Source organism: Cryptosporidium muris, genomic scaffold (genome assembly GCF_000006515.1).
Source record: "Cryptosporidium muris RN66 scf_1106632373431 genomic scaffold, whole genome shotgun sequence".
In the NCBI taxonomy this organism is placed as follows: Eukaryota; Apicomplexa; class Conoidasida; order Eucoccidiorida; family Cryptosporidiidae; genus Cryptosporidium; species Cryptosporidium muris.
Window position 1 is genome coordinate 366,673 of NW_002196573.1, and position 24,899 is coordinate 391,571.

Genomic DNA, 24,899 nt, shown 5'->3' on the forward strand with positions numbered 1-24,899 from the left:
AATTTAAACTATTTTGTATAGTTACATTTAATATATTATATATATTCATTTTTAAACTCTATTTATTGAAAAGTATATAAAGTACCTTATATAAGTAAGTAAATAGTTTATCTTAATAATGGTGCAATTCTTTCACTTTACCATTTATCCTACCCTTCAGTATATATGTCTACACTCAGATGCACCTTACAAAAAAGCGCCCAAAATAAGAACATGCAATCTCTTTCAAGTATTACTTTTACAGAGAGCTGTTTTCCTTTAAAAAAAAAATGCAGAGGTCCTCTTCAATTTTAAAACAATCTAAAGTAGAAAATGATATAGTTGCAAGAGAAGTTTTGCATTATAAAAAGACGGATAAATTTCCAGAGTATACCCCCTTAAAAAATTTTCCTAATGCTACATCTTCAAATTGTAACTCTACATCATTCTCAATAACTAGTAAACTTCTTTTGATTATTATGATTTTATCTCTAATTATGTTTGGTAAGTTTTGGATAAAATTTAAGATTTGGATATACTTAGATATTTCCATTGTATAATAGTCACCTAGTGACAGTTATATCTATTTTCAATTGACATTATAATATTTAATACTATTATATTATTTATAGGAGCTATTTTACACCGTATTTTCATAACTCTGAGCTTTTCTAGCAAAAATGAAATTGTACAACAACAGGAAAATGTTAAGGGTAAGTGTTAAATAGACAATAATATTGAATAAAAAGTATAATTTTATATCTTATCATTAAATTAGAAGAAAATATTATACCTGAAAATTCAGTATCAGATGATAAAATAAAAGATAATGAAGTTATATCTGCTAATGAATTTGAATTAAATACAAAATACCAAGAAGAAGAAGAACCTATTTGGAAATCTTATCATATGCTTCGTAAAAAGTATGCAAATACTGAAAATGATGAAAGTATTAAGAGACGGTTGAAGAATTTACGAAGACGATATAAATATTATGAGATGGAAAATAGACAAAATATACCTAATACTAATATATATAAGACTCTAAAGATATCATCTAATAAGGATAATTTATCTAATCCTATATATGAAGTTAGTCAGATAGATAAACAGAAAAATCGTTCTTCAGTTGTTTATAAGGGATTTAGAGGGATTAAGGATGAATCTATTCAATCCAATGAATATAATTTCATTTAGACCTTACTCTCATAAGAATTTGAATCTAAAAATCTAAATGTATTGAATGTAGGTAATTTCCTGAATTTCGTCTAATTTAGATTAGGAGATATAATCTAAAGTTTATTCTTATTTTTGAATTGTTAAAAGTAATTTATGGTTACCTAGATTTGTTTATATCCTTTTTCTAGATGTAGCTATATTCAATTATCCTATATTTGTATATATTAACATCAAAAGTATTTAAAGATAGCTTTAAATTTTTTTTCTTTATATTTAGACTCAATAAAAATTTTTATATTAGAAAAAATATAATAAATGATTAGGTATTTATGTTACTTATACAATGAGGATAAAAATTATTGGTTTTAAGTGTTAATTAATACTCTAAAATAGATGATAATATTATAATACAATGTGAATAGTAATAAAACAATTGAAGTTAAATTTTAATATATTATAGGCTAATTTAAAATATCTCATTAATATCAATATTTTAATAATAAGAAGGAATGATTTATTAAAAATTATATACTGGTAATATGAATTATTTTATTATATAAAGTATTACTATTTACAATAGTAAAAATTTTTGGAGAATATTCAAGTATTTTTGAAATAAGAGAATTTTAAAACTTCATTTTCATATTGTAAAGATAACTTGTTTAAAAATTTAAAATATCATGAGTTTGATTTATAGTATATTCTCACTATTATTGTAAATCCACAAGAACGAATTTTATACCACATAAGATTATATATTTAATATTAGTAAATATAAAATATTGATAAACTAGTTATGTATATTGTAAATTTCATTGTATAGCTTAGTATATATGTTTTTTTTCTTTTTTTTTTGAAAAAAAAAAGTACAAAGTAATCACTATTATAATCTATTTCTATTAAATATTAGAAATTGTATATTTCAAAAACTAATAAACTTATTTTTGATAGATACTTTTAAAAAATAAATAATTTAACTCTAATGAATACATTTATTTTCAGCTAAATAAAATATTGAGGCTCCTTTAAATATGTTTTATAAATTATTAGATAATCCAAGTATATTAACAGCTAAATGTATATTGTTCATGATAAATATATTCATACAAGGATTTGATAGTATAGAAGATATTTTTAGTATATAATATGGAAATACTAAGTTTAGAACATACTAACTTCATCCATCTGAATTAAAAAAAGAAAAAAAAAAAAAAAAGTTCAATAGTTTTCAGTACTCTTCTATTGAAATCAAAGAGCCTTATTATATCAAAAAATTACCTTTTACTATAATTGTATTAGTATATAAGATTTGAAAAATTTTTCAAGTATTTTTCTAAATTTCCAACTAAAGTTTAATGATTTTCTTACTGGGAATATTACAAATTGAAAATTATTACACTATAAAAATGTACCAGTTTATGAGTAGTTCCTAAGCTAGTAAATTCTATTATTAATATATAAGAAAAATAATGAAAAATAAAAATAAAGCTAAATTTCTTTGTTCCTAATCTAAATCACATCTTTTACAATATCATTATATTATAAAAAGGAAAACTTAATGGTTTAGATATTACTTGAAAAATACTTTAAAGCTGTTTAACAAAAATCCTACAAATTTTCTGTAGAAAATGATATCAGTTGAATTATCTTTAAAGTAAATATCAATGGTATCAAATTATATAGTTCATTATTACTACAATTAATTTATAATTATTCTATTAAAAAAGTAATAAACCTACCATCTAGATTGTAGTTTTATACCCTTGTTGATTTGATCAAATAAATATTACTTTATTGTTAAATTTTAGTGATATAAGCTAATACAAAAATAACAAGCTACAGAATTAATCAGAATAATTTAACTCAAGTAAAACTAATTGATAGGATTTTTTTTCATAATACTATTAGTACAGCTCTATAAGGAAAAGTCAAAATATTTATAAATTTAACGGCTAATCACAAGATTTAAATTCATATCATTGTTGAATTTGGGTTTTAAACTCCTAAAAGTACAATATTTTAGTATAAAACGGTTACTTAAGCTCACAATATCTAAATAAATGAAATTTTTTTAGTTGAAATATCACAAGATATATGTTTAACATTATATAGTTTATATCTGAAAGACTTTAATAATGTAAAAAGTCACTATAAGTCTTAAGAATTAATATTGGAGAATCTTAAATATTACATATCTGTAATTTTGTTTGCAGTAAAAAAATATACATAAATTGTAAGATAGAGTATTCATAATGTATGGAGAATTTAAAGATTTAGGAAAAAGTATCTCGCTATAAGTATAGATAAATGATAAATTTTATACACTTTAGACAAGTATTATAATATTTTTAAGTGTATACCACAAACTAGAATTATCTTCCTTAATATGAGTAGTACCAACAAATAATAAATATATTTTAATTCTGACTTTTATAAAAGACTACTTCTAAAGAATAAGTAGAGTAGTATATTAGTAAATAAAAGTATCTATATTCTCAGTATAATCTAGAAAAAAAAAATAATGACTTGTTATGGAGCTAAATATCTTACTGAATTTACAATAAATATTAAATATTACTAGATTCGTTAGAAAAAAAGCTCTAACATGTATAAAGATAGTTTCATCGCAGTTACAACTGACCAACTAAACTAACAGCCAACTCTGGTAATTTATAACCAAAGTATTAATTAGTATTATAGTTAAGTGTCTACAATATCAGATTACATTATTAATATTACTCAATTTGATCCAATATTGAGAAACAAAAATATATAGCTATAATAAATATTATAAGGCTTAATTTTTATTCAAAAGAAACCTTGTCTAAGTTAGGGAAATACTAAAATTTGCTATTAAGAAGCCCAACGGTATATTTAAGTTTGATAAAATAGATCAAATCCAGTTATAAATAAAAGAGAAATTAGATGAACTATTTTTTTTTAACTCATTAAAACTGGACCTTAGCTAACTCAGTTTAAACTCGTAATTTCTATCTTCAGCCATACGAAATATCATAACAAGTAGAGAATGGCTAATTCATATAATGATTAAGGCTAAAAAAAAAAAAGCACCTAATATAACTCTGTAGATTAGTAGATATCTCTTCAGATCCTCTTTAATTTGGTATCTGTATATCTTTAATTAGTGCAAATTATTTATAAACTTAGTATAAGGGGTAATTATTGGTGAGTCTACTATATAAGTCATTTGTTGAAATACCCCTACAGTTCCGTCAAATATTTGAGAAATGAGTCAATACCATATATATACAGCTTTTTTTTTTATCTCAGGAAAAGATTTAATGCTAAAAAATCCATTAAAGGTACATAGTATTAGTCCGCACAATTTGAATATAAATGCTAAGACTAAATATTACTTGTAAGTAGATCCACTAGAGCAATAAATATCAGTACTTATAAGATATATCCTAATGTAAATTTCACATACTTTATATTTCCTTTGTTGGTCTTTTACTTGTATGACTGTCTATAAAGCTAATTATACAATTTCAACTTATTTACTCATTGAACCCACTAATTGTATCATTTTGAGCGACACTAGTATTGGAGTTTTCATTTTCTACATGGTGTTTAGGAGCGTTACTGCTGTGATTTGTAGTATCTGGGGCTTCTATCCAACGAGCATCCGGATGATGAATTGATGGAACATTGCTAGCGCGATTGGAGCCTCCCATAATGCTTCCCCAGAGAGCTCCAGCTCCTCCACTAGGGTTATTAGATTCATTTCCTTGTTCCATTGTATTAGGTACTGATATATTATCCTCACGTAGATGTCCATGATTTAAGCTAATTCCATGAGATCCTGCCGAGTTTCTGGGTACATGATTAGGTCTTCCAGAGTGTGGAGTTGCTCCTCCATAATTAGCTACATTAGCCCCTGCTGTATGAGAGGTGGAAGCACTGGCAATAGTATATTGATCTACAATATCGGTAAACCCCAGTTGTTGACAAGCTTGTAGTAACTGTTCTTTGCGCTGTATAAGTGTCTTCTCCATCATTTCATATTCAGCGTTAGATAGGACCTGAAGTTTATTATAGCTATGAAACCATGGAATAGAGTTCAATGATTCGTCATCAATGTTACCACTCAGTTTCACACTCATATCAACTGTTCCAAAAGATGATAGCACAGCATCTCTCTCTATAAGGACATCAGGAACTGTGGCTGCACACATGAAAGCATTACGTCCCATTTTCTTGAGAATACCAATACCTTCCAATACATTTGTAATATCATATAATCTACGTCTCTGAACATCCATATGTGCCTCAGCCGCAGCTAAGTCTATAATTCTACTTTCACCTTGCTCATAAAGATATTGTATAAATCTCTTAGTCATTAGAACCAAGCCATTTTCAAATCTAACAGAATGTCTAGCATCTTCTGTACTAAATTCATTGTACTGAGAACCATGATGATTTGCTGGAGTATTTAATAAGTTCACATTGCCACCATGATCAAGATTCTCCATTCCATCTCCCGCAAGCGAGGGTATATGAGGTAACATTGTTCCTGGAGTTCCTATATTGTCCATTCCATGATTACGACCAGGACTTCCTACTCTACGTTTTGATATATCATTAGATTCACGGCGACCTCTCATACCACCCAAAGGAGTAGTTGATGTGCGCTTTCTTGCTCTACCACGAGAGTTAGATATAGGACCTGCATTTAGGGGAGTTACGTTGGATGCTGCAAAGGCTGCTGCAGCTGCCAAAAGTTCGGATTTATTATCTGTACCAAGATTACCACCACCACCACCATATAGAAGTTGTAGATGATCTGTGTGATGGGTTGTGGTTCCTGTATGAGTAGGTTGATTATTTGATATACCGGTAGCATTTCCACCAGGTACCAAAGGGGGCAGTAGATTCTGTAGTTGATTAACAAATTGGTTCAAATTAGCTGGCTGAGCTCCATTTACCCCTGTAGATGACACCAAACTATTTAATAGCGCTACATTCTGGTCATTATTAGATCCCGAACTCATCAATAGTGGAAGTAAGTAAGGAATTGAGTTAGTCATATTACCTCCACCCGTATTATCTAACAGAGCTGGCTCAGGAGAACCCTTAACTCCACTTGGGTTAGATGTTACAGCTCCACTAATTAGTCCTAAGAGCTCATTGAGTGTCGTTGGGTCTGCTATTTGAGGAGGCGGATTAACCCCAGATGAGCCCGATTCGCCTCCGGAATTTGGAACCAAATAGTTTAACAATGATAACACATCTTGGGTATTCGTACTACCGCCACTATTATTATTATTACTATTATTATTATTTCCAGGTCCCTCGTGCAATAACTCCTGATTCATGCCTCCAACCATCTCACCACCGCTGTTTGTTGTAGCAGTAGAAGCTGAAGAAGTGCCAATCATCGAAAAGTTATATGGCACCTCACTAGTCATTCTGGGCAGACTATTCAACTGATACCAATTAATTAGTTAATTATATACAAAACTATTCTCACGTGGAAAAAGTACAGAAACTATATATTAATAATACCAAGCGGAAGCGGCAGTGTACTCCACCGCCTGCTCCTAGTATTTACTTACCTCCCTAATAATGATACTAGCATTAACAAATATGTCTTCGTATCCTGGGTTATTGAATTCATAAGCTAATACGCAAACTAGATATCTCCTACTTTGATACCTAGAGACTATACGTGTCATACCGCTCTGACTTTTGGAGCCGTCTCCTTAGCGGGTATCGAGCTATTTTATTGTAAAGTGCTGGGAAGTGGGAAGTTCTTTACTAACCAGACAACTCAATTAACCTGGAAGTGTAAGGTGTTATTTATTAAATGAAGTTAACAAACCTTTTGAAAGCTAACCAACTTTTTTTTTCTAAAGGAGATTTCTTTCACAATTTAGCTTTGGAATCTACTCTCTTGAAGAGGTATACCCAAGGTCAACCTATATTATACCTTTGGACACACGGAAAAACAGTTGTAATTGGTAGGTAAGTTGGTATAAATAAGTTCATGAGTAGGAATTTTGAAATATGAGGAAATATACTCATAGTGGAGATGTTAATAGAATATATCTGAAAGGAATTATATGGGACAACTTTCTTGTAGGGACACACTTCGTTATATTTCCACCTCTCTATATTGATAACTTTACATCATGAAACTTCACACATATTTTCCTTGTATAATTCATAGTATTTGATTACTTTAAATTAATATGATCACTTCTCAGACACCAAAATGCCTGGAGGGAATGTAATTTATATAAGATGGGATCTTATAATATAGCTCTAGCAAGAAGATATTCTGGTGGAGGGGCAGTTTATCAAGTAAGTTGAAATATAAATACATACCAATATAGTTGTTCACATAGGTCAAAGAATTTTTGATCTCTCATTTTAATTTAAATTGAAATATAACTATCTTGATTATTTGTTCCTATAATATTTAATTGTTTCAGGATCATGGGAATCTATGTTTCACATTTATAACTGACAATATTAAAGATTACAGGAAAGAGAATAATAAGATTATTAGTAGAGCTTTTCAAAACCTTGGAATAGAAATTGAAGTGAAGGGTAGAAATGATATCTTACTACAGGGGCGCAAGTTTTCAGGCTCAGCTTTTCAATTATCAGGAAATAAAGCATTACACCATGGGACTATAATGGTTAATGTTAATAGAAAAGCTTTAGAGGAGTTTTTAACTCCAAATAAGACAAAGTTGCAAAGTAAAGGGGTGCAAAGTGTAGCATCTAGAGTTATAAATGTAAAAGATGTAATTCCAGATATTACGTTAGAGGACATAAAAACAAGCATAATCGAAGAGTTTTGTAAAACTTATTCTATTGACAGAGAGCTTGTTGAATTTGAAATTAAAGATCTAAAAAGTGATGTAAGTCTGTCTAATAGATATCAAGTAATAGAGAAGGAACAAAATGGAATAGATAAAAATATGCAGTACTTCAATCAGATTCAAAATAATGGTGTGCATGTAAACACACCAATTACTAAACAATTTGCAGATTATATCCCATTTAATAATATACATATTGATTCTGACAAAGATATCAATACATTTCTAACATGCAATAAACCAGAAATTGGAGATGCAATTATACATGATCAAGTATATAAAGATACATATAAGCAACTTATATCTTGGGAGTGGAGATATGGAGAGTCTCCAGAATTTTCTACAGTACTTGAGAAAAGATTTGACTGGGGATCTTTCCAAGTACATCTAGATGTGGATTCGAGCCTTATAAAACAAGCTAAAGTATACTCCGATTGTCTAGATGTTAATCTTGTCAATTTATTTCAAGAACGTTTGCATGGTGTAAGATGTATTCAGAATGACATATATACTTCTATTACAGCCATTGATTCAAAGAACTCAATAGAACGTGATCAAAATATCGAGGAATTTGCTAAATGGATAAGTGTTGAGGCAAGTACTTAGGAAAGTAGCAAGTTTATAAGTGACTAGATATATAATCAAATGAATAAATTTTCTAAGTGTTTTATAGGTTAATCTCGTCTTCTATTATAATCTCTAGCTCTATTATCGTAATAAGAGTGTGAACTTTCTCTTCTTCTATAATAGTAGTCATTTCCTGAGCTACGATGAGATGGTGATAAACGTCTTCGTAACCCACTTGGAGATGGAGATCTATTGTAATGTCTTGTTCTATTATACTCTACCTCCCTTCTTGAATATGAATATACACAATTGTCTCTTCTTCCATAATAATCATCTCTATCTGAATATTCTAAGTGTCTGTTTCGATCATAATCAATATCCCTTTCATTTCTCCATTCATGTTCTACTCTATCTTTTCTATCGCGTCTCGAATTTCTATGTTCAAATAAACTTCTAGTTTTCCATCTACTAGGATCTGGGCTTATTCTTTCTCTACTCCTAGATCGTTTTATAGTCGAAGTATTTATATTTCCTTGGTTTATTGTAACTACTGCTCTCTTTTTAATATCTATCTGTTCATTTATGCCTTCTTTAATGTTCTGAATAATACCAATAGAATTACGGTGCTTATCTTTTAATTGTTCCCTTAAAGTTCCAACATTGTAGGCCTTTCCAATTATTGCATTTACAGCCCCTCCAATCTCTGATGTTGAAGGAATTTTAAGACGTCCCTGTAGTTTGTCTCGTAATTTTCTTGCACTGAGAGAATGGAATTGCTTTTTTTGAGTAAATACTGACATATCTAAGTGATCAGGGAGACTCTCATTGTTCTCTCCATGCTGTAGCCATGGATGAGATAAAGCTTGCTTGGCTTTCAGACGTTTTGATGGTGAGTATTGTAATAACTGCAAAAGTAGATCTAGACCTTGAGATCCTACCTTTTCCTCTACTCTATGAATCATTTGTCGATATTTATTACCTGTCCCTGAACCTAAAATTGGAAGAAGTGGATTATTTTCATAATCATTCCATAAAGGAAGTTTCTTCAAATCATGAACTACATCACTAGAAGGAGGTCCCAAAGTTTCTCCAATCATCTTCAATACTCCAACTTCTGTTTCACTGCAGAATAATGGTTGTTGTAAAATCAATTCACCTAATATACAACCTACAGACCACATATCTACAGGGGTATCATAGCTTTGAGCTCCTAATAAAAGTTCTGGAGATCTATACCACAAAGTTACGACTCTATTTGTCAAAGTCCTATATCTTACATTATAATATCTAGCCAATCCAAAATCAGCCAATTTTACAACTCCATCACTAGATATTAATAGATTTGCACACTTTATATCTCTATGGATTGTGTTGTGCATATGACAAAACTCCAAACTTTCTAGTAATTGACGAATAATAACTTTTATATCTATGACTTTTATTAACTTACCCTCTAGTTTTAACCCTTCCATATATCCAGATAAATCATAGGGTAAGTATTCAAATACCATCCAAATTGAACCACGATTTACATTATTTACGTAGAGACTACTCAATGCACCACCATTTGGAAGTTGACTCACTAATTCACCATTGTCATCTGAGCTTTGAGGTCTAGAAAATACAACTCCATATAAATCCACAATATTTCTATGCTTTAAATTAGTTAAAAGTACAATTTCACGTATAGCAGTTTTAGAAAAACCTTCCCTACTTTCCTTAGATATTAACTTTTTCAGTGCTACACGACGTTTAGAGATAACATCCTCAGCAAGCCACACGTCTCCAAAGGCACCTTGCCCTATACGCATTATCTTAACATAAGAACCCAAAGAGCTGCTACTGACCATTCTTCATACTTAACTTGATATATATATAGCAACTTTCGTACTATCACTTGACTTCAAAGAATTAAGTCCCCAAGACTTATTCATATAATCACTGCCTACAAAACTCCAACTTAAAAGAGCAAATTGACAAGTAGAAAATAGAAAATAAGATGCTTTCTATTAGTCTAAACTATTTTAGGAGTTGAGGCCACCGCAATTACTATGCTTTAATCTGACATTTTTTATTTCAAAAATTTAATTTCTGGCGCCAATCTCAAGGCGCCTGTATGCAAATTTAAGGTACACATTTAAAACAAGGCATTAATATTTGACAAAAGTTATTTCTAAAAAGCCGGTAATACCAGATATGGCAGATAAGTACAAGGTGAGTTTAACAGAAACCCCATCTCAAATGTAAACTATCTGCAGAATTTAGCTAGCCAAGAGATGGTCCTCTAAATTCAGAAAGTCTCCATGCCAATATATTTTGAATAATAGTGGCCTTAAATTGTTTTTAGCCATTAGTGTAAATAAGATAAAATGGAATTAGAACATCCAGATAATAGCTAAGATAGCAATTATAGCTGGATATATCCATCTCCCACCATTAAGTGCGGAGAAAATAATGACTGAAATTAGTATCGTCACAATTTCAACAAGGTAGCTCTATTATAAGAAACAGTCTTTGTTTCTGTATGACATTGTACATTCCAAGTATATCAAGAAATCTATACAAAAAATTCAAACACCTTAATTTTCATATATTTAAAATAGGAATATTATAATTAAGTCTCTTAATGTATAGTAACTTATCTCAAAATCTTACCGGTTATCATATTCTGCTATATCAAGATATAAAACTACCTCCTTCTTTTAGACAACCTCCAGGAGTTAGGATCTTCATACTTGTTATATAAGGGTTGTACTTTTTCTCTCATCTTTCTCTTTGAGATTTTCGCTTCATCTGCAAATTGGAAAAGATTTGGAGCTAATTCTACAAGCCAATTTGGTTGAATTGTACAGCAATCACGGATATATTCCTTGGTTGTAAATACTAATTCATGATATAGAAGCCATTCTGGAGATTTGTTAAACAGTGTACTAGAGGGATGTAAATATACTTGCTGATTATCAACCAAGCTTCTATAACCTTCCTGAGAATCCTTCTTACAAGCATGACTGAAGAATCCCGCACAAATAGCCTTGCGAATCTTGTCATAGTCGTTTCTTGCAGATATTATGTTAAGCTGATATTTGTCAAATATACTAATTAGTTGTTTCCTTACATCTTGAGCTTTCTTTAAAGATCTAGATTGCAAAAAATTCTCATAACACCACGGTACTGAATATCTCTGTCTCTGCCACGAATTATAGATATTCAAATAAGTTAAATGATCTCCATATGAATGATGAAATTTGGACTTATGCCTATCAGCTGCAGCCTGTTTATCTTTAGGACGATAAAATACATTTTGAACACTTAACATAGATGTTATAGTAATAATTTCATCTGAACATCCCAAGTCAACAGATGAAAGAACCATCTTACTAAGATTTGGACTCATAGGTAGTTCGGCCATCTTTCTGCCTAAACGAGTCAAAATTCCATTGTCATCTAGTGCATCTAACTCATACAATGTTTCTAAAGCAATCAACAATGTATGAGGTGGAGGTGGGTCCATAAAGTCAAAGTTAAGGAGATCATTAATTCCTAATGCCTTTAGTAGTAAGACTGTATTAGACAAATTTGTTCTTTGGATCTCTGGTATTGTAACAGGGAGCATTTCTGTCTTAAAGGCTATCTCTGTATAAAGCCTATAACACTTTCCAGGACCTGTTCGCCCTGCTCTACCAGATCTTTGCCTTGCACTAGCTTGTGAAATAGGTGCAACGACCAAACTATCCATCCCAGTTTTTGAATTAAAAACCATCATTTTAGCAAAACCTGGATCTATAACAAAATATATTCCATCAATAGTTAGTGATGCTTCAGCAATATTTGTTGCTATAACACATTTTCGACAACCTTCTGGTGTAGGTTCAAAAATTAATGATTGGACTTCACTTGGTTGAGATGAGTATACAGGTAGAATTATTAATGGAGGGGGATTTAGATTCTCTAACTTTTGCATACGTTCATGTAAAGTCCGACAAGCATTATCTATCTCTTCTTGACCTGTCAGAAATACTAAGATATCTCCTGGAGGTTCACGTAAATGAATTTGTAATACTGTTAGGAGAGCTGCTTCTACATAGTCACTTTCTGGTTCCCTCGTATATAAAATCTCTACAGGAAATGTACGTCCTGGTATTGCAAAAATGTTACAGTTCATAAAATATCGTGAGAATTTATCTGCCTCCAGTGTAGCAGATGTCACAATTAATCTAAATGAAGGACGTTCAATACAGGTAGCCTGAGAAAAGAAAAAGTTAATTACTGTATTAAAATAATCCAATTAAATAGACGGTTAATGCCAAGCATATAGTTTGTCCCATTGGTATCTGTCCACTGATCTTTTCTTCCTTCAAATTTCAATAGTCATCAGTCAATGGGTCTTTCTATTTTCTTTTAATAAAAACAAAAAATATAGAAATATGTATCGCTACTATACATGCATATAAGTATGTATAGTAAACACGTATTTTATGTTTAATATTTCAGCCATAAATAAGGGCTCTCTACTCTCGTGAAAGTACACAAGATGAAAAATACCCAAAAAAAAAAAAAAAAGTGACTGAGCTCATAAACTATATAATAGTGCAATGGCCTCTATAAATCTACCGTCTAAAAAGTTAACTTACCTTGAGTAAACCAAACAAGACATCTGTAGTTATTGTTCTTTCATGAGCCTCATCTAACATAATTACATTATATTTGGAAAGTGAATGGTCTGAAAGAGCCTCTCTTAAAAGCATGCCATCTGTCATATACTTGATTCTAGTCTCAGATGATGTAACATCTTCAAATCTAATTGAAAAACCTACAGTTGAGCCAATAGTACAACCAACCTCCTGAGCAACTCTTCTCGCAACAGATGTAGCAGCTACTCTCCTCGGTTGAGTACATCCTATCATATTGCCATCATCACAGAATCCCTCTTCATATAAGTACTGAGTAATTTGTGTTGTTTTGCCGCTACCAGTTTCTCCTATAACTACAATTATTTGATTCTTTCTCACTGCATCAACTAATGACTCTCTCAAAGCAAATATAGGCAAATTCCTCCTTTGTTCCTGAATTGATAAAGTTATATCAGTCTTTTGACCAAAGCTTAAATTTTTACCAAAGTATTGGCGTTTCCATTCAGGTACTTGCCAAGCCTCAACACCAATACTTTGCAGCATACCTGCTATTGTACGTTCACCCAATTCAGGATATGGATCCTCCCATGGCCTATTCATATCACGTGGTATACTATCTAAAAGTGCCTTTTCTTGAAAATCACGTATTTCTCTTCTCTCCCTAGCAATATTAGATGCTAATTCAGCTGCCTTACTTAAACTTCCTTCAGGATTGGCAGAAATTTGTATTGTTGGTTGAATAGAAAAATCTATATTATGTCTTTTGAAAGTCTGACCACGTAAAAATTTAGGCTCAAAGTCTCGAAGTTCTATTTCAACTGATGTCTCTACTAAAGACCCAGAATACAATACATTCATTTCTTTATTTATACAGTTCCTATCATATTCATTTAATTCATCAACTGAAACTGCCCCAGAATTAATTAATTGAAGTAGTTCCCACCTTTCATAGTCATTGTATAAATTCCCTACATTTACATTATTTACATTAGTACTATCTGCAGTTTGAAAATCACTAAAAGATGTATTCGAATTTATTTTAATACCTGTAACTGGGCCATATCCATGTTTATATTCTGTATCGTTCATACCGTATCCGCTCTTTATAGTGTCTGATGTACAACTATTCCTCTTGTTGAGATCCAAATATTTATCATCTTCTCTTTTAATAAGTTGTAATGAGTCTGCACTTTGTAGCTTCTTCTCACTTGGTATATTAAACTTCAACTCCACTCTATCTATATTATTAGGGATTGTTAAACATGGATATTTTGTACTGATCTTCAATTTTTCATTCATTAGGTCTTTAGTAGAATTCTTGCCTGTACTATTAGATTTTATTTCTAATGTATTACTACTTCCTGGATAATCCACTTGCTCATCTTGAGCATCAATATTACAGCTATAATTGTCATCAATTATTTTATTTGTACTTTTTGACTGCTCCCCATTCTTCATTTCAGGTTTGATACCTCTAATTATCATAAATAACTTATTTAGAAAATCACTGGAGACATTTATATCAATATTCGGCTTTAGTTTACTAATAAATTCATTACAATCAGAACTATTCTCGCCTAAATAAACAATAAATTCGGCTACATCCTTATCATCTAACTTCCATTCTCTTGATATTTCACTCTTAATATTCTTAACTCTCCGGATGCGCTCTAAAGTCTCCATTCATTTTTAAGTAGTTATACTATTAGATTCCTACTCAAATATGTATATATTTACCAAAGTAAAATTACCTTCAAGTTACACAGATATACAAACTAAAGTAAACGTTAAAATGATTATATTGCCTCAAAAAGTAACCCGCTATGAATGTTCCCTCATATTCTGGTAAATATCCTCTGCAGATTCCATGGTTGCATTACTATATAGTTCTTCAATTTGCTTATTAATTGAATCATTGACCTGACTTCTTATTAATTTCTTTATATGAATAAGTGCTTCTTCACACTCTCTTGTCAGTTCACGCAGAGTTTCGTTATACATCTCATTTTCTTTTTTTAAGGACTCTACCTTCTCAATGAAGACTTCTCCATCAGTACCAATTAGTGGTTTCAAAGAAGCAAGTTCCTCAATTAAAGTATTTGAACACTCAAATGCCGACCCTATATAATTTGCACGGTAAAGAATATCACACTTTGTAGCTGTAAATCCTTCTTTGGTACCTAATATATCCATACTAGAGGAAATAACTGGTGCTGTTTCTGGTAGTATGTGTAGAGCATCCTACAATCAAGAAGACCGATATTCACATAAGTTAATAGACATAAAATCGGTAAGAGAGTAGGAAGCATACAAATATTTAAACCTACTGTTGCGCAATGTATAATATTATTCAATGTCGTTTGAAGCTTGGAAATACAATCATCACTGGGAGGAGAAGCAATAGGAGCTCTTCCCACTGAAAACATCAAATAATTTATGAAGGAGATTGCTGTGAGAATTATCTAATTCTAAGTGTATTGTATTAATTGAATAATTTCAAGAATAAAGAACAAACTTACTATATTATGTTAGGTAACCTCAGTTTTTACTTTTAGCGCAATATGTCTGTCTTGTCTCGAGACGAGATTACATTTTTATTTCTATTAGACCTAAAATGGACTTTTGTCTTTACTAAGGCGGTATATATTATTTTATTAACGAAGACAATTTGAAGCATTGTAAGAAGTAAGGTTCTTGCTTTTACTAATTAAGAGCATTTATTTATAGATTTAGATTAATTTGAAGTATTGATGGGTTCAGGTATGTTTATGCCAATATTTTCAGTAAAATAGGGACTGTAACTTGACAGACAATAATCTAATTTACAGGTAAACCAAGAGGTATTAACACAGCACGTGAACTTCGTACACGACGTAGATCACAAAGATGGGCTGATAAACAGTACAAGAAAGCTAATTTGGGTACAAGATATAAGTCTAATCCCTTTGGAGGTGCTTCTCATGCTAAGGGGATAGTTGTAGAACGCTTTGGTATTGAAGCTAAGCAACCAAACTCTGCTGTCCGTAAATGTGTTCGTGTACAACTCATTAAGAATGGTAAGAAAATAACTGCTTTCGTTCCGAGAGATGGTTGTTTAAATTTTATTGATGAGAATGATGAAGTATTGGTTGCTGGCTTTGGTCGTAAGGGTCACTCCGTCGGTGATATTCCAGGTGTTCGATTTAAGGCTGTAAAGGTCTCTGGAGTATCATTATTAGCTCTTTTTAAGGAAAAGAAGGAAAAACCAAGGTCATAAATATTGTAGAATTATTAAGACCATATATATCGAAATGAGACATTATTAACTCATTTTAATAATCCTCATTTGATGTTAACTTAGTAAAGACAAATAGAATATCAATTAGATTCCCTAATTATTTTTTATGTTTTGGATCCTTTTGTAGACTAATCTCTTTAATATTGTGAGTTTTAATATACTATGTCTGTGCCTAAAATAATTCAGTAACTAGACCCGGGGACTTTGTAACATTACTTTTTTAATGGAAAATGAATTTAATTCTTATAGTCCTCCTACCAAAAAAACTTGCTTATATAACCCATTTAGTGATTCCAATCTCTTAAATATACCATTTAATAATTATGATGTATTTGATACTGATGAAGATTACAGAAATTCCTCAAATTTTAGTAGCATTGATTCTGGATGCCAGAGTATTGTTTTATATAAGGGAATAGACCTTCCATCTTCAAACAGTAAGATCTCAATAGTAAATAGAGAAACTGAGGTACCATTTATAATGGAGTTACCGAAAATTGAAGAAGTAGTTAAAATATTACCTAGTATAAATCCTATTATGCATCTTGGGTACTCACATAAGAAACGTAGACAAAGATTTTGGATAGTGAATGAAGGTGACTACAAGCGAATTAATAAATCTATAAATCATAGAGAAGATGAAAAATATGAGGAAGATAAGGAATATTATCAGTGTAATCTTAAACAGAACATTAATCATCCAGAAACTAGTTGCTTACAACAGGATTCTATAGACAATAGTGCAAATCAAGATATCTTTAATTTGGTATTTCAGCAACAAATAGATAATTATAAAGTCACAAACAAGAATATTAACAAAGAGAACTGTGAAATTGACATGTTTAGTCAACAGATGAATATAGACTAAGAGTATCTTGTATTCTACAATACTTTGATATATATACAAGTCACGATTACTCTAATTCAATAATAATGTATCCTAATAATATTAAGTTTCAAATTTCATTTTTAAATAATATTCAAAAAACTTCTTAAATACAAGAATATTAAACTGTAAATTAATATTGAAAAGTGCACTAATTTAATAAATATGTATTATAAATAATTTCCATTTCATATTCATGTAAATTGAAATGAAAGGTATTGATCAATCTGCAACTGGACAATAGTTAACAGATTGCTAACATTAGACTAATTAAATTAATCCACCAGTAGTATTTGTTACAAAACTTTAAAGATCATATACACATTAATTAGCAATAAGATACAGCTTAAACTTTATCTAGTGTATGAATAATTTAGTCTAACTTAAAATGTCCACGAAGTATTCAAGTTCTTAATGCAATATTTTGAATTTCAGCAAATTGGTTCTGTACTTTCATAATGCTATATAATATTAACTTGTGTAAAACATCGATAATAAATTGAATTGTTAACTATAATAAAACAATTATGTTAAATAACTGCATACGCCATCTGGTGAAATCCTATGAAATCAAAAATTACATTAAAGTAATTATAAGTCTTCCAAATTCTTGGAAATAGAGAATCTCTTTTAAAAAAGAAAAAAAATCTGTGAACTTGTAAAGTTTCGTAAAAACCAAACCAAATATTCATAGTGTATACTTTGAATAATAGCTTAATTATATACAATATAAAGAATCACTGCAAATTAATTGTAACCAAAGTAGAATTGAAAAACTTCAATGGAGATTATAATAGTCTAATTTATTAAATTTATCCTTAATAATAGTATTTTAACCTAAATTTCTGTCATTATAATCTACATGATGAAAATCTTCCATGTCATCCTTTAAATCAGTGTGCATGTCATTTCTAGGATCACCTCCATCATTTATATATTCATCTTTAATTCCCGAATTATATAATAATGGAAGTTTATCTGGAATATCATAGCATGATAAGTGACCCCCTACAGGTAAAACAAATTCCCTAAAGTTTTCAGAAATTTGTTGTATTATATTGTCACAGTCCTTTTTTGAATTAAGATTCTCCATATTTGATGTTCTAACAGCCAAGGAGAAATCAGGACCATAATACCCATAAAAGTTAGATGCATTCGGTAGTTGTTCATCAATATAAGTATCCACAATAAGACTAGTTTCATATGCCCAACATTTAGGTACATTTCTCAAAGTGTAACCCCCTCCTCCTAGTATGAGCATTGGAATTTTGAATTTTTTAAGAAAAGAAACAGCATAACCATGACCCTTCAAAGAAAGGTTAAAACAACCTAATCTATCCCCAGATAAAGAATCAGCTCCACATTGCAATACAATAGCTCCAGGTCTATATTTTTCCATGACAAGAGTCATAACCTTAGTAAATAAGTCAATGAATGTGGCATCATCTACACCATCTTTTAGTGGTACATTTACGGAATATCCAAGTCCCTCTTCAACTCCAACATCATTTATAGCTCCAGTTCCAGGGAAATAATCTCCATATTTATGAAATGAAACACACATACAACGTGGAGATGTATAAAAAGCTTCTTCAACACCATCACCATGATGAATATCTATATCTATGTAACATACTCTATGCTGATACTTGAGAAATTCCAAAGCTCCTAAGACACAATCATTAACATAACAAAAACCACTAGCTTCGTGCTTTTTACCATGATGTAAACCTCCAGCCCAATTTATAGCATAATCATAACCTAGTTCATTCACAGATTGAGCACCCCCTAAAGATCCACCAGCTGATAACTGGCAAAATTCCCATAATCCATCAAAAACTGGACAATCTTCACCAACATTAAACCTAGCTAAGTGATCTGAATAATCATGCATATTGTCAGTGTTTACAGTTCTGAGGAAATCCACATAGTCATTTGAATGAAACCTCGTTAGAGATTCTCTAGTACCTGGAGTTGGGATCATTACATCAAGCTTTTCAGTTAACCCATATTGGGTTACTAAGTCGTGAGTCATACGTACTCTATGGGGTTTCATAGGATGTCCTAAACCATAGTGGAAATTGCCTACCTCTTCGTCGTAAAAATACGCGATTCTAGTTTTTCCACCCATAGTTTTTTCAGATACTATTCTATATGTCAATGTATTATTTATATTTTTCTATATTTATGTGATGTTTCTAATCTCTCAGCCTCTTGGCTTTTTTTTTTCTTTAATATTTTACCACAGTTGAGGTTTATAGGTACGTAAATAAAGTCCCAACAAAATAAAGCGGTCTCATATTGAGTACATTAACCGCCATAATATTTTGTTTAAGATTCCTACGTTTTTAGTATGAGAAACATGAGACAATAATTTAAAGACTCAATTTTAAACTAACTTTGTCTATACTTAATACACACAAAGTTTAGATTACTAGTATAATTTTAGTAAATAGACTAAGTGTGTAAAGCTCGTTATAGTAACAAAAGATATATCAAAAATCGTAATTTTAATATTAAACTTTTGGATATCCTATTACATAAAATTATATTGAACGGTATCATCCAAAATAATTAAATTACTGACATGATGTAAACAATTGGATCCTTATACTTACCTTGATTATAAAAAAGATATTGTAATATTATAGAATTATGCGATTCAAAGCTACACTCCTACATAGGAGATCAACTCTATTAATGGAATGTATACAAGGATTTGTAAAACTTTCAAAAGCCTGTCCACCAAAACAGAAGACTAGATTTTGTATAAAATTAGATAAGACATTTCTTCTATTAATCTTAACAGTATATAACACTACAGATAATGAAATACTGGATGTCTCTTGTAAATTTGACTACAAAGATATTTTCTATCCAGGATATATTGTTGAAAGCAAACATAACAATATTATAGGTATAAGTATGAATCCAGAATCTCTAATTTTACCACTAAAATCAGCTTCTTTAGCAAAGGAAACAAGTTTGAGACTTAGCAAAAGAGATAATCAAAATGTCCTTTCCTTTACAATGACAGTTGAAACTAAAAAGTCGAGTACTTTCCAACTTGTTCATGACTGCTCTATAGATGTAATCAAAGCTCAATATGTAGATGATTTGATTCCATTAGCAGAATTATTAAATTGTGAAATTGGAATACCAAATATCCACTTTTCAATCCCTCCAGCTAAATTATTTCACAGGCTCTTGGAAAGAATGAAATTAGTTGGTTCTAAATTTATTGACATACAAATAATTTATAATGAAGATACTGATGAAAGTGAAAAAATTAATGGAATAGGGAAACCTCTGAATAATGAATTATGCCACTTTGTATGTTCTTCTCATACATCTCTGGCATCAGCCTCCATTAAGACTTTCTTTAATAACTGCAGAGTCTTTAAAACTAGTGATGAATTTCACGATAACTTACAAAATAATCAAGTAAATAAAGGTTTTAATTTATCAGCCACTTTTGATATACACCATATAATTGCTATTTTACAGTTGGTTCTATGCATCTCAGATGCTCATTGTGTTGCTACAATAACCCCAGAAAAATATATGTCTTTATTTATATTCTTCCCTAGTATTAATTCTCAAATATCAATAATAATTTCTCCTGCTAATGCAGACAATGATTGAGATTATTATATTATTTAGCAAGTTATTAATCATTCTATAAACCTCTACCTAGTTTGAATACTTTTACAATTAATTATACTTTATACTTTATATTTTAATATAGTTCAACTTCTATATAAAACCTTCTTAGTATTTAGCTATTAATGGGGAACTGACAGAATTTACTACTTTTCTTAGTAATTCTAGGAAGATTAAGAAATAGTAGATATTCAATAAAGTAAACAATAAATTACACCTAAATTCAGTAACCTTTAAAAATACTAGAGTATTATTAAAAAGTCCTCAATTTTATCTATTCAACAGAATATTAAAATTTTTTGGGGGATACCCTTGCAGAACTCTTCGAAGACTTTGAAATTCTTTTCTTTGTAGGTACTTTGTTAGTTGCTTTTCTCTTTTTAGGAGAAGTTATATTCTTTTTTTTATTTCTCTTTAAAGTAACTGAAGATTTGATTTGATTAGATCCTTTTTCAACTAACTTTGCAGTCTGATATGAATTATTAGTAGTTTGATGGTGAAAGATCTGAGTATCATGTTTATTTTGGGTACTCTCCATCAATAACCTTAAAGAACGACGAGTTGGACTTTTTGAGTAATGATCTACATTATGATTTGCATGATGACTTGTATGATGTTTTATTGGACTAATTTTAGTATGTGTACCTGATTTTATGCTTTTAGGACTTTTCAGATTTTTAATATTTGAAGAGATATTATGGGCTGAAGATATACCTTGGTGAAATATAGGAGAGTGAGTTATATGTTCTGTAGCCAGTTTTCTCGGTGATCTATGTTCCTTAACTTGTCTTTTTCCTATTATTGCTCTTGGAGATAATCTACCAGTAGATCTTGGTGATGAATAGGTATTAAGAGAAGTCATCAATCAATGAAAAATATTAAAATTAAAAGTAGAACTCTTATTAACTAATAAAGTTCCGATAAATATCTAACTAAGTCCCAAAGAAAATAGCTTTTCTTGAATTTATCACATAGGTCCATCATTTCCCTTATTATTTTTCTACAATATAAATTTACCTTCGGAACAAAAACAAAATATGGCGCCTTTTGACCGCCTTTTTACATTTATATTTGGTCTTTATGTTGAAGGCAAAAATTTAATAAAACTTTGATTTGCTTAGTAACCAATATAATTGATTCTATATTATTTATACTAAAATCTCCTTCAAAATTTTCTATCCTTAGGTCATTTATTTGTTCTATAAGACTAGATATTTCATTATTTGTATCACTATAAAAAAGTCCATGTCCAAGTATAGATATCTTTGCTTTAATGAGAAATGAACAAATTTGAATATCTATTTCAATTTCTTCAGTCTCACTCGTCCATTCTGGTAATTTTGACAATACTCTAAAGGACTTTTGGAACATATCAAGTGGTATAGATAGGTTCATTATATTGTATGCTTCTTCTGGGGATTTAATTAGCAGTTTAATAAAATATGTTGAATAAGAAACTATTAATAATCTTTTTTGTATATTTCTAATTATATCATCTACTTTCGGACTTATGTAACCTGAAGGGAAATTTGAGTTATTACTCAAAGCCTGCACCCATATATAGGCCCTACCATATTCAGATTTTGTTGTAATTTCCAATGTTTCATCTTCAATAAGTGGTATCAAGGTTCCATCATCATTTGGAAAACATAGATTAGCTAATATACTGTGACTTAAAAGCTTATTTTTAGAAGAGTAAATAGATGCAACTACAACCTCTAGAGATGATATAGAATTCATTAATGAGAACTCTAAACGAATAGGTAATTCATATAAATCTCCATTAAAGTTTATAGAATCATTATCTTTAGGTTGAATATTATCTATAAATTTATTAATATTGATGCTAATTACTCCATATTCATCTATTAATAATCCAATAATATCCTTATCTTCACGAGTATAAGAGTCTATATATATACGGAATTTAATGTATATAATTTTTAAAGGTAATGGTAAATCTTGAAGATTATCTATATGATTCCTTTGTAAAATATTCATTTTTAAAAGATACTTTTTTACATTCTCTAAATGTTTAGATAAACCTTCAAATTGTCTTGGTATATCCTCTCTTTGTTTCTTAAGTGATTGAAGCTGGCTTGTTAATGACTCTTTCCTTTTATTTAAAGCCTCTTCTTCGGTTTTACGCATTTTTCTTTCCCTTAGATCATTATATAAGTGTTCTTCAGTAGTTTCAAATACTTCATTAAGAGTCTCACATTTTGTATCTATTTTATCTGGAGAAGTCTGCTTTACAAATGTATCAAAAGCTGGATGGATACAATTTAAAATATCCTTTATAATATATTCAATATTCATTTTTCTTTGATTTAACTCAAATAACTGAAGTTTCTTATCCAAAATCAAATTATTATAGTGTTCCTGTAGTAAAGTATTATTTTGTTCAGCATTTATAGAAAGCTCTCGCCAATTATGCCTTAGACGAAGTAAAGAGTGATATATCTTGTAAAATACTTTACTATCTCGTGACTTTAAATCTTTCAGTAGCCCTGCCAATATATCTAATTCATCTAGAACTATTTCTGCTACATTCCTATTTGTAATTATCCCTTTCATAGCCTAATTTAAAAGTTCTTTATAATATCATCCAAAACCAAAAAAAAAGAGATTGATAGTGAAACAAAATATTAATTATTTCATAAGTCCAGTCAATATTTAGAATATATTTTGTATATTAGATAAATTTATAATGGCTCTATAATATTAGGTCCCCTATTCTGATACACAATTGTCTCAATATAAACCTTGTAATTGAGGCGCGTGATATCCGATGCACTTCTGGACATCTTGCATGTAAATTATATGTATCTTGTTACTTATAATTATTACAAAAATCACAAAATAGATATGATCTCAATAGATTGGACATCAATATATAATATTCTTACAGTTTTTAATCAAGAAGAAGAAGACCAACAACTCCAACAAATACCAGAGAGACAAATATATTTAGCAAACCTGCGTGAAGATAATCTGACATATGTAGATATATTTTATCGTAAACTATTAAAGACTATTAGTAATACATATTCACAAGTTTACCATATTTGCACCAAAAATCAAAATCAAGCAGAACAAAGAAGTGAATCAGAACATTTGGAAACTTATAGTCAGGAACAAGTAACAAATCCAGAGGAAAGTGAGAATAATGAGCATAACGAAAATGATAATTTTTTGTCTTCATTATCTAATTCAATAAATATTAATGGTATCTTAGAAAATTTAACAAGTTATGGACTTTCCTTAATTATGAATCCTCCCCCCATTAATATAGTTTGCATATATCAAGATTATATATGGGTATTAAGTGAATATAATGATATATATGAATACCTTTATAGTTGCATATATTCAGATGGATCTATAGTTTTCTATAGAGATAATAATACTAACTTAGCTCCAATTGAGACTATTTGGATATCAGAATTGACATTACCATCTCAGACAGGTCTCTCACATCCTAGAAAGTTGGAACTCAATAATGAGTCTAGAGTTAGGAATATTACATTAAGCATAGTAACACAAACAGTTACTCTTAAGATGTATTTGCTTGAATTGTTATGTGCACTTATGGTGAACTCATATACTCAAGTTTTAGACTTTGATACTAATCCATTTCATTTATATAATTTTCAGTTAAAACAGAGATATCTAAATGGGATACTACAACAGGCTAGGTAAGACTATTTTTAAATATGTATAAGAAGTGAAGCTATTAGTTCTATTGTATTTAATTTACTTGATATATTATTAATTTTAGGTGTTACTGTGGTCCAGCTTTAGTTAATGAAATCAGACAAAAAATATTAGGTAATATCATTAAAAACCTGCCTAGTGTTATAGCT

At 30.0% G+C, this 24,899-nt stretch overlaps 13 protein-coding genes across 13 annotated transcripts, besides 13 other annotated features; 6 read left to right on the forward strand and 7 right to left on the reverse strand.

Annotated features, from left to right (window-relative positions):
* Positions 1–41: part of a microsatellite that runs on past the window's edge.
* Positions 42–269: 228 nt separating this feature from the next.
* CMU_008510 (uncharacterized protein) lies at positions 270–1,176 on the forward strand (the record flags this gene model as incomplete). Its single annotated transcript, XM_002140673.1, has 3 exons — positions 270–483; positions 612–692; positions 758–1,176. The coding sequence occupies 3 exons, from the start codon at positions 270–272 to the stop codon at positions 1,174–1,176; spliced, it is 714 nt and encodes a 237-aa protein (XP_002140709.1).
* Positions 578–610: a sequence feature (AT_rich).
* A 233-nt stretch (positions 1,177–1,409) lies between the features above and the next one.
* Positions 1,410–1,475: a sequence feature (AT_rich).
* A 122-nt stretch (positions 1,476–1,597) lies between these two features.
* Positions 1,598–1,749: a sequence feature (AT_rich).
* Positions 1,750–1,908: 159 nt separating this feature from the next.
* Positions 1,909–1,942: a sequence feature (AT_rich).
* A 97-nt stretch (positions 1,943–2,039) lies between these two features.
* Positions 2,040–2,135: a sequence feature (AT_rich).
* Positions 2,136–2,350: 215 nt separating this feature from the next.
* Positions 2,351–2,374: a microsatellite.
* Positions 2,375–2,603: 229 nt separating this feature from the next.
* Positions 2,604–2,645: a sequence feature (AT_rich).
* A 210-nt stretch (positions 2,646–2,855) lies between these two features.
* Positions 2,856–2,892: a sequence feature (AT_rich).
* Positions 2,893–3,559: 667 nt separating this feature from the next.
* Positions 3,560–3,581: a sequence feature (AT_rich).
* Positions 3,582–4,676: 1,095 nt separating this feature from the next.
* CMU_008520 (transcription factor E2f, putative) lies at positions 4,677–6,587 on the reverse strand (the record flags this gene model as incomplete). The annotated part of the gene is made up of 1 exon (XM_002140674.1): positions 4,677–6,587. The coding sequence occupies one exon, from the start codon at positions 6,585–6,587 to the stop codon at positions 4,677–4,679; it is 1,911 nt and encodes a 636-aa protein (XP_002140710.1).
* Positions 6,434–6,461: a microsatellite.
* Positions 6,588–6,985: 398 nt separating the features above from the next.
* CMU_008530 (lipoate-protein ligase A, putative) lies at positions 6,986–8,615 on the forward strand (the record flags this gene model as incomplete). The annotated part of the gene is made up of 3 exons (XM_002140675.1): positions 6,986–7,143; positions 7,386–7,482; positions 7,614–8,615. The coding sequence occupies 3 exons, from the start codon at positions 6,986–6,988 to the stop codon at positions 8,613–8,615; spliced, it is 1,257 nt and encodes a 418-aa protein (XP_002140711.1).
* Positions 8,616–8,683: 68 nt separating this feature from the next.
* Positions 8,684–10,426, reverse strand: CMU_008540 (cell division control protein 2, putative; the record flags this gene model as incomplete). The annotated part of the gene is made up of 1 exon (XM_002140676.1): positions 8,684–10,426. The coding sequence occupies one exon, from the start codon at positions 10,424–10,426 to the stop codon at positions 8,684–8,686; it is 1,743 nt and encodes a 580-aa protein (XP_002140712.1).
* A 327-nt stretch (positions 10,427–10,753) lies between these two features.
* On the reverse strand, positions 10,754–14,890 carry CMU_008550 (DHX8/prp22-type ATP-dependent RNA helicase, putative; the record flags this gene model as incomplete). Its single annotated transcript, XM_002140677.1, has 2 exons — positions 10,754–12,819; positions 13,208–14,890. The coding sequence occupies 2 exons, from the start codon at positions 14,888–14,890 to the stop codon at positions 11,266–11,268; spliced, it is 3,237 nt and encodes a 1,078-aa protein (XP_002140713.1). The 3' UTR covers positions 10,754–11,265.
* A 138-nt stretch (positions 14,891–15,028) lies between these two features.
* Positions 15,029–15,633, reverse strand: CMU_008560 (uncharacterized protein; the record flags this gene model as incomplete). Its single annotated transcript, XM_002140678.1, has 2 exons — positions 15,029–15,448; positions 15,535–15,633. The coding sequence occupies 2 exons, from the start codon at positions 15,631–15,633 to the stop codon at positions 15,029–15,031; spliced, it is 519 nt and encodes a 172-aa protein (XP_002140714.1).
* A 324-nt stretch (positions 15,634–15,957) lies between these two features.
* On the forward strand, positions 15,958–16,463 carry CMU_008570 (40S ribosomal protein S23, putative; the record flags this gene model as incomplete). The annotated part of the gene is made up of 2 exons (XM_002140679.1): positions 15,958–15,967; positions 16,036–16,463. The coding sequence occupies 2 exons, from the start codon at positions 15,958–15,960 to the stop codon at positions 16,461–16,463; spliced, it is 438 nt and encodes a 145-aa protein (XP_002140715.1).
* A 244-nt stretch (positions 16,464–16,707) lies between these two features.
* On the forward strand, positions 16,708–17,352 carry CMU_008580 (uncharacterized protein; the record flags this gene model as incomplete). The annotated part of the gene is made up of 1 exon (XM_002140680.1): positions 16,708–17,352. The coding sequence occupies one exon, from the start codon at positions 16,708–16,710 to the stop codon at positions 17,350–17,352; it is 645 nt and encodes a 214-aa protein (XP_002140716.1).
* Positions 17,353–17,522: 170 nt separating this feature from the next.
* Positions 17,523–17,553: a sequence feature (AT_rich).
* Positions 17,554–18,202: 649 nt separating this feature from the next.
* CMU_008590 (histone deacetylase hda2/rpd3p, putative) lies at positions 18,203–19,501 on the reverse strand (the record flags this gene model as incomplete). The annotated part of the gene is made up of 1 exon (XM_002140681.1): positions 18,203–19,501. One exon carries the CDS (start codon positions 19,499–19,501, stop codon positions 18,203–18,205), a length of 1,299 nt encoding a protein of 432 aa, XP_002140717.1.
* Positions 19,502–20,025: 524 nt separating this feature from the next.
* CMU_008600 (uncharacterized protein) lies at positions 20,026–21,015 on the forward strand (the record flags this gene model as incomplete). Its single annotated transcript, XM_002140682.1, has 1 exon — positions 20,026–21,015. One exon carries the CDS (start codon positions 20,026–20,028, stop codon positions 21,013–21,015), a length of 990 nt encoding a protein of 329 aa, XP_002140718.1.
* A 67-nt stretch (positions 21,016–21,082) lies between these two features.
* Positions 21,083–21,117: a sequence feature (AT_rich).
* A 205-nt stretch (positions 21,118–21,322) lies between these two features.
* On the reverse strand, positions 21,323–21,895 carry CMU_008610 (uncharacterized protein; the record flags this gene model as incomplete). The annotated part of the gene is made up of 1 exon (XM_002140683.1): positions 21,323–21,895. The coding sequence occupies one exon, from the start codon at positions 21,893–21,895 to the stop codon at positions 21,323–21,325; it is 573 nt and encodes a 190-aa protein (XP_002140719.1).
* A 203-nt stretch (positions 21,896–22,098) lies between these two features.
* On the reverse strand, positions 22,099–23,610 carry CMU_008620 (uncharacterized protein; the record flags this gene model as incomplete). The annotated part of the gene is made up of 1 exon (XM_002140684.1): positions 22,099–23,610. The coding sequence occupies one exon, from the start codon at positions 23,608–23,610 to the stop codon at positions 22,099–22,101; it is 1,512 nt and encodes a 503-aa protein (XP_002140720.1).
* Positions 23,611–23,901: 291 nt separating this feature from the next.
* CMU_008630 (uncharacterized protein) lies at positions 23,902–24,735 on the forward strand (the record flags this gene model as incomplete). Its single annotated transcript, XM_002140685.1, has 1 exon — positions 23,902–24,735. The coding sequence occupies one exon, from the start codon at positions 23,902–23,904 to the stop codon at positions 24,733–24,735; it is 834 nt and encodes a 277-aa protein (XP_002140721.1).
* Positions 24,736–24,899: the final 164 nt, after the last annotated feature.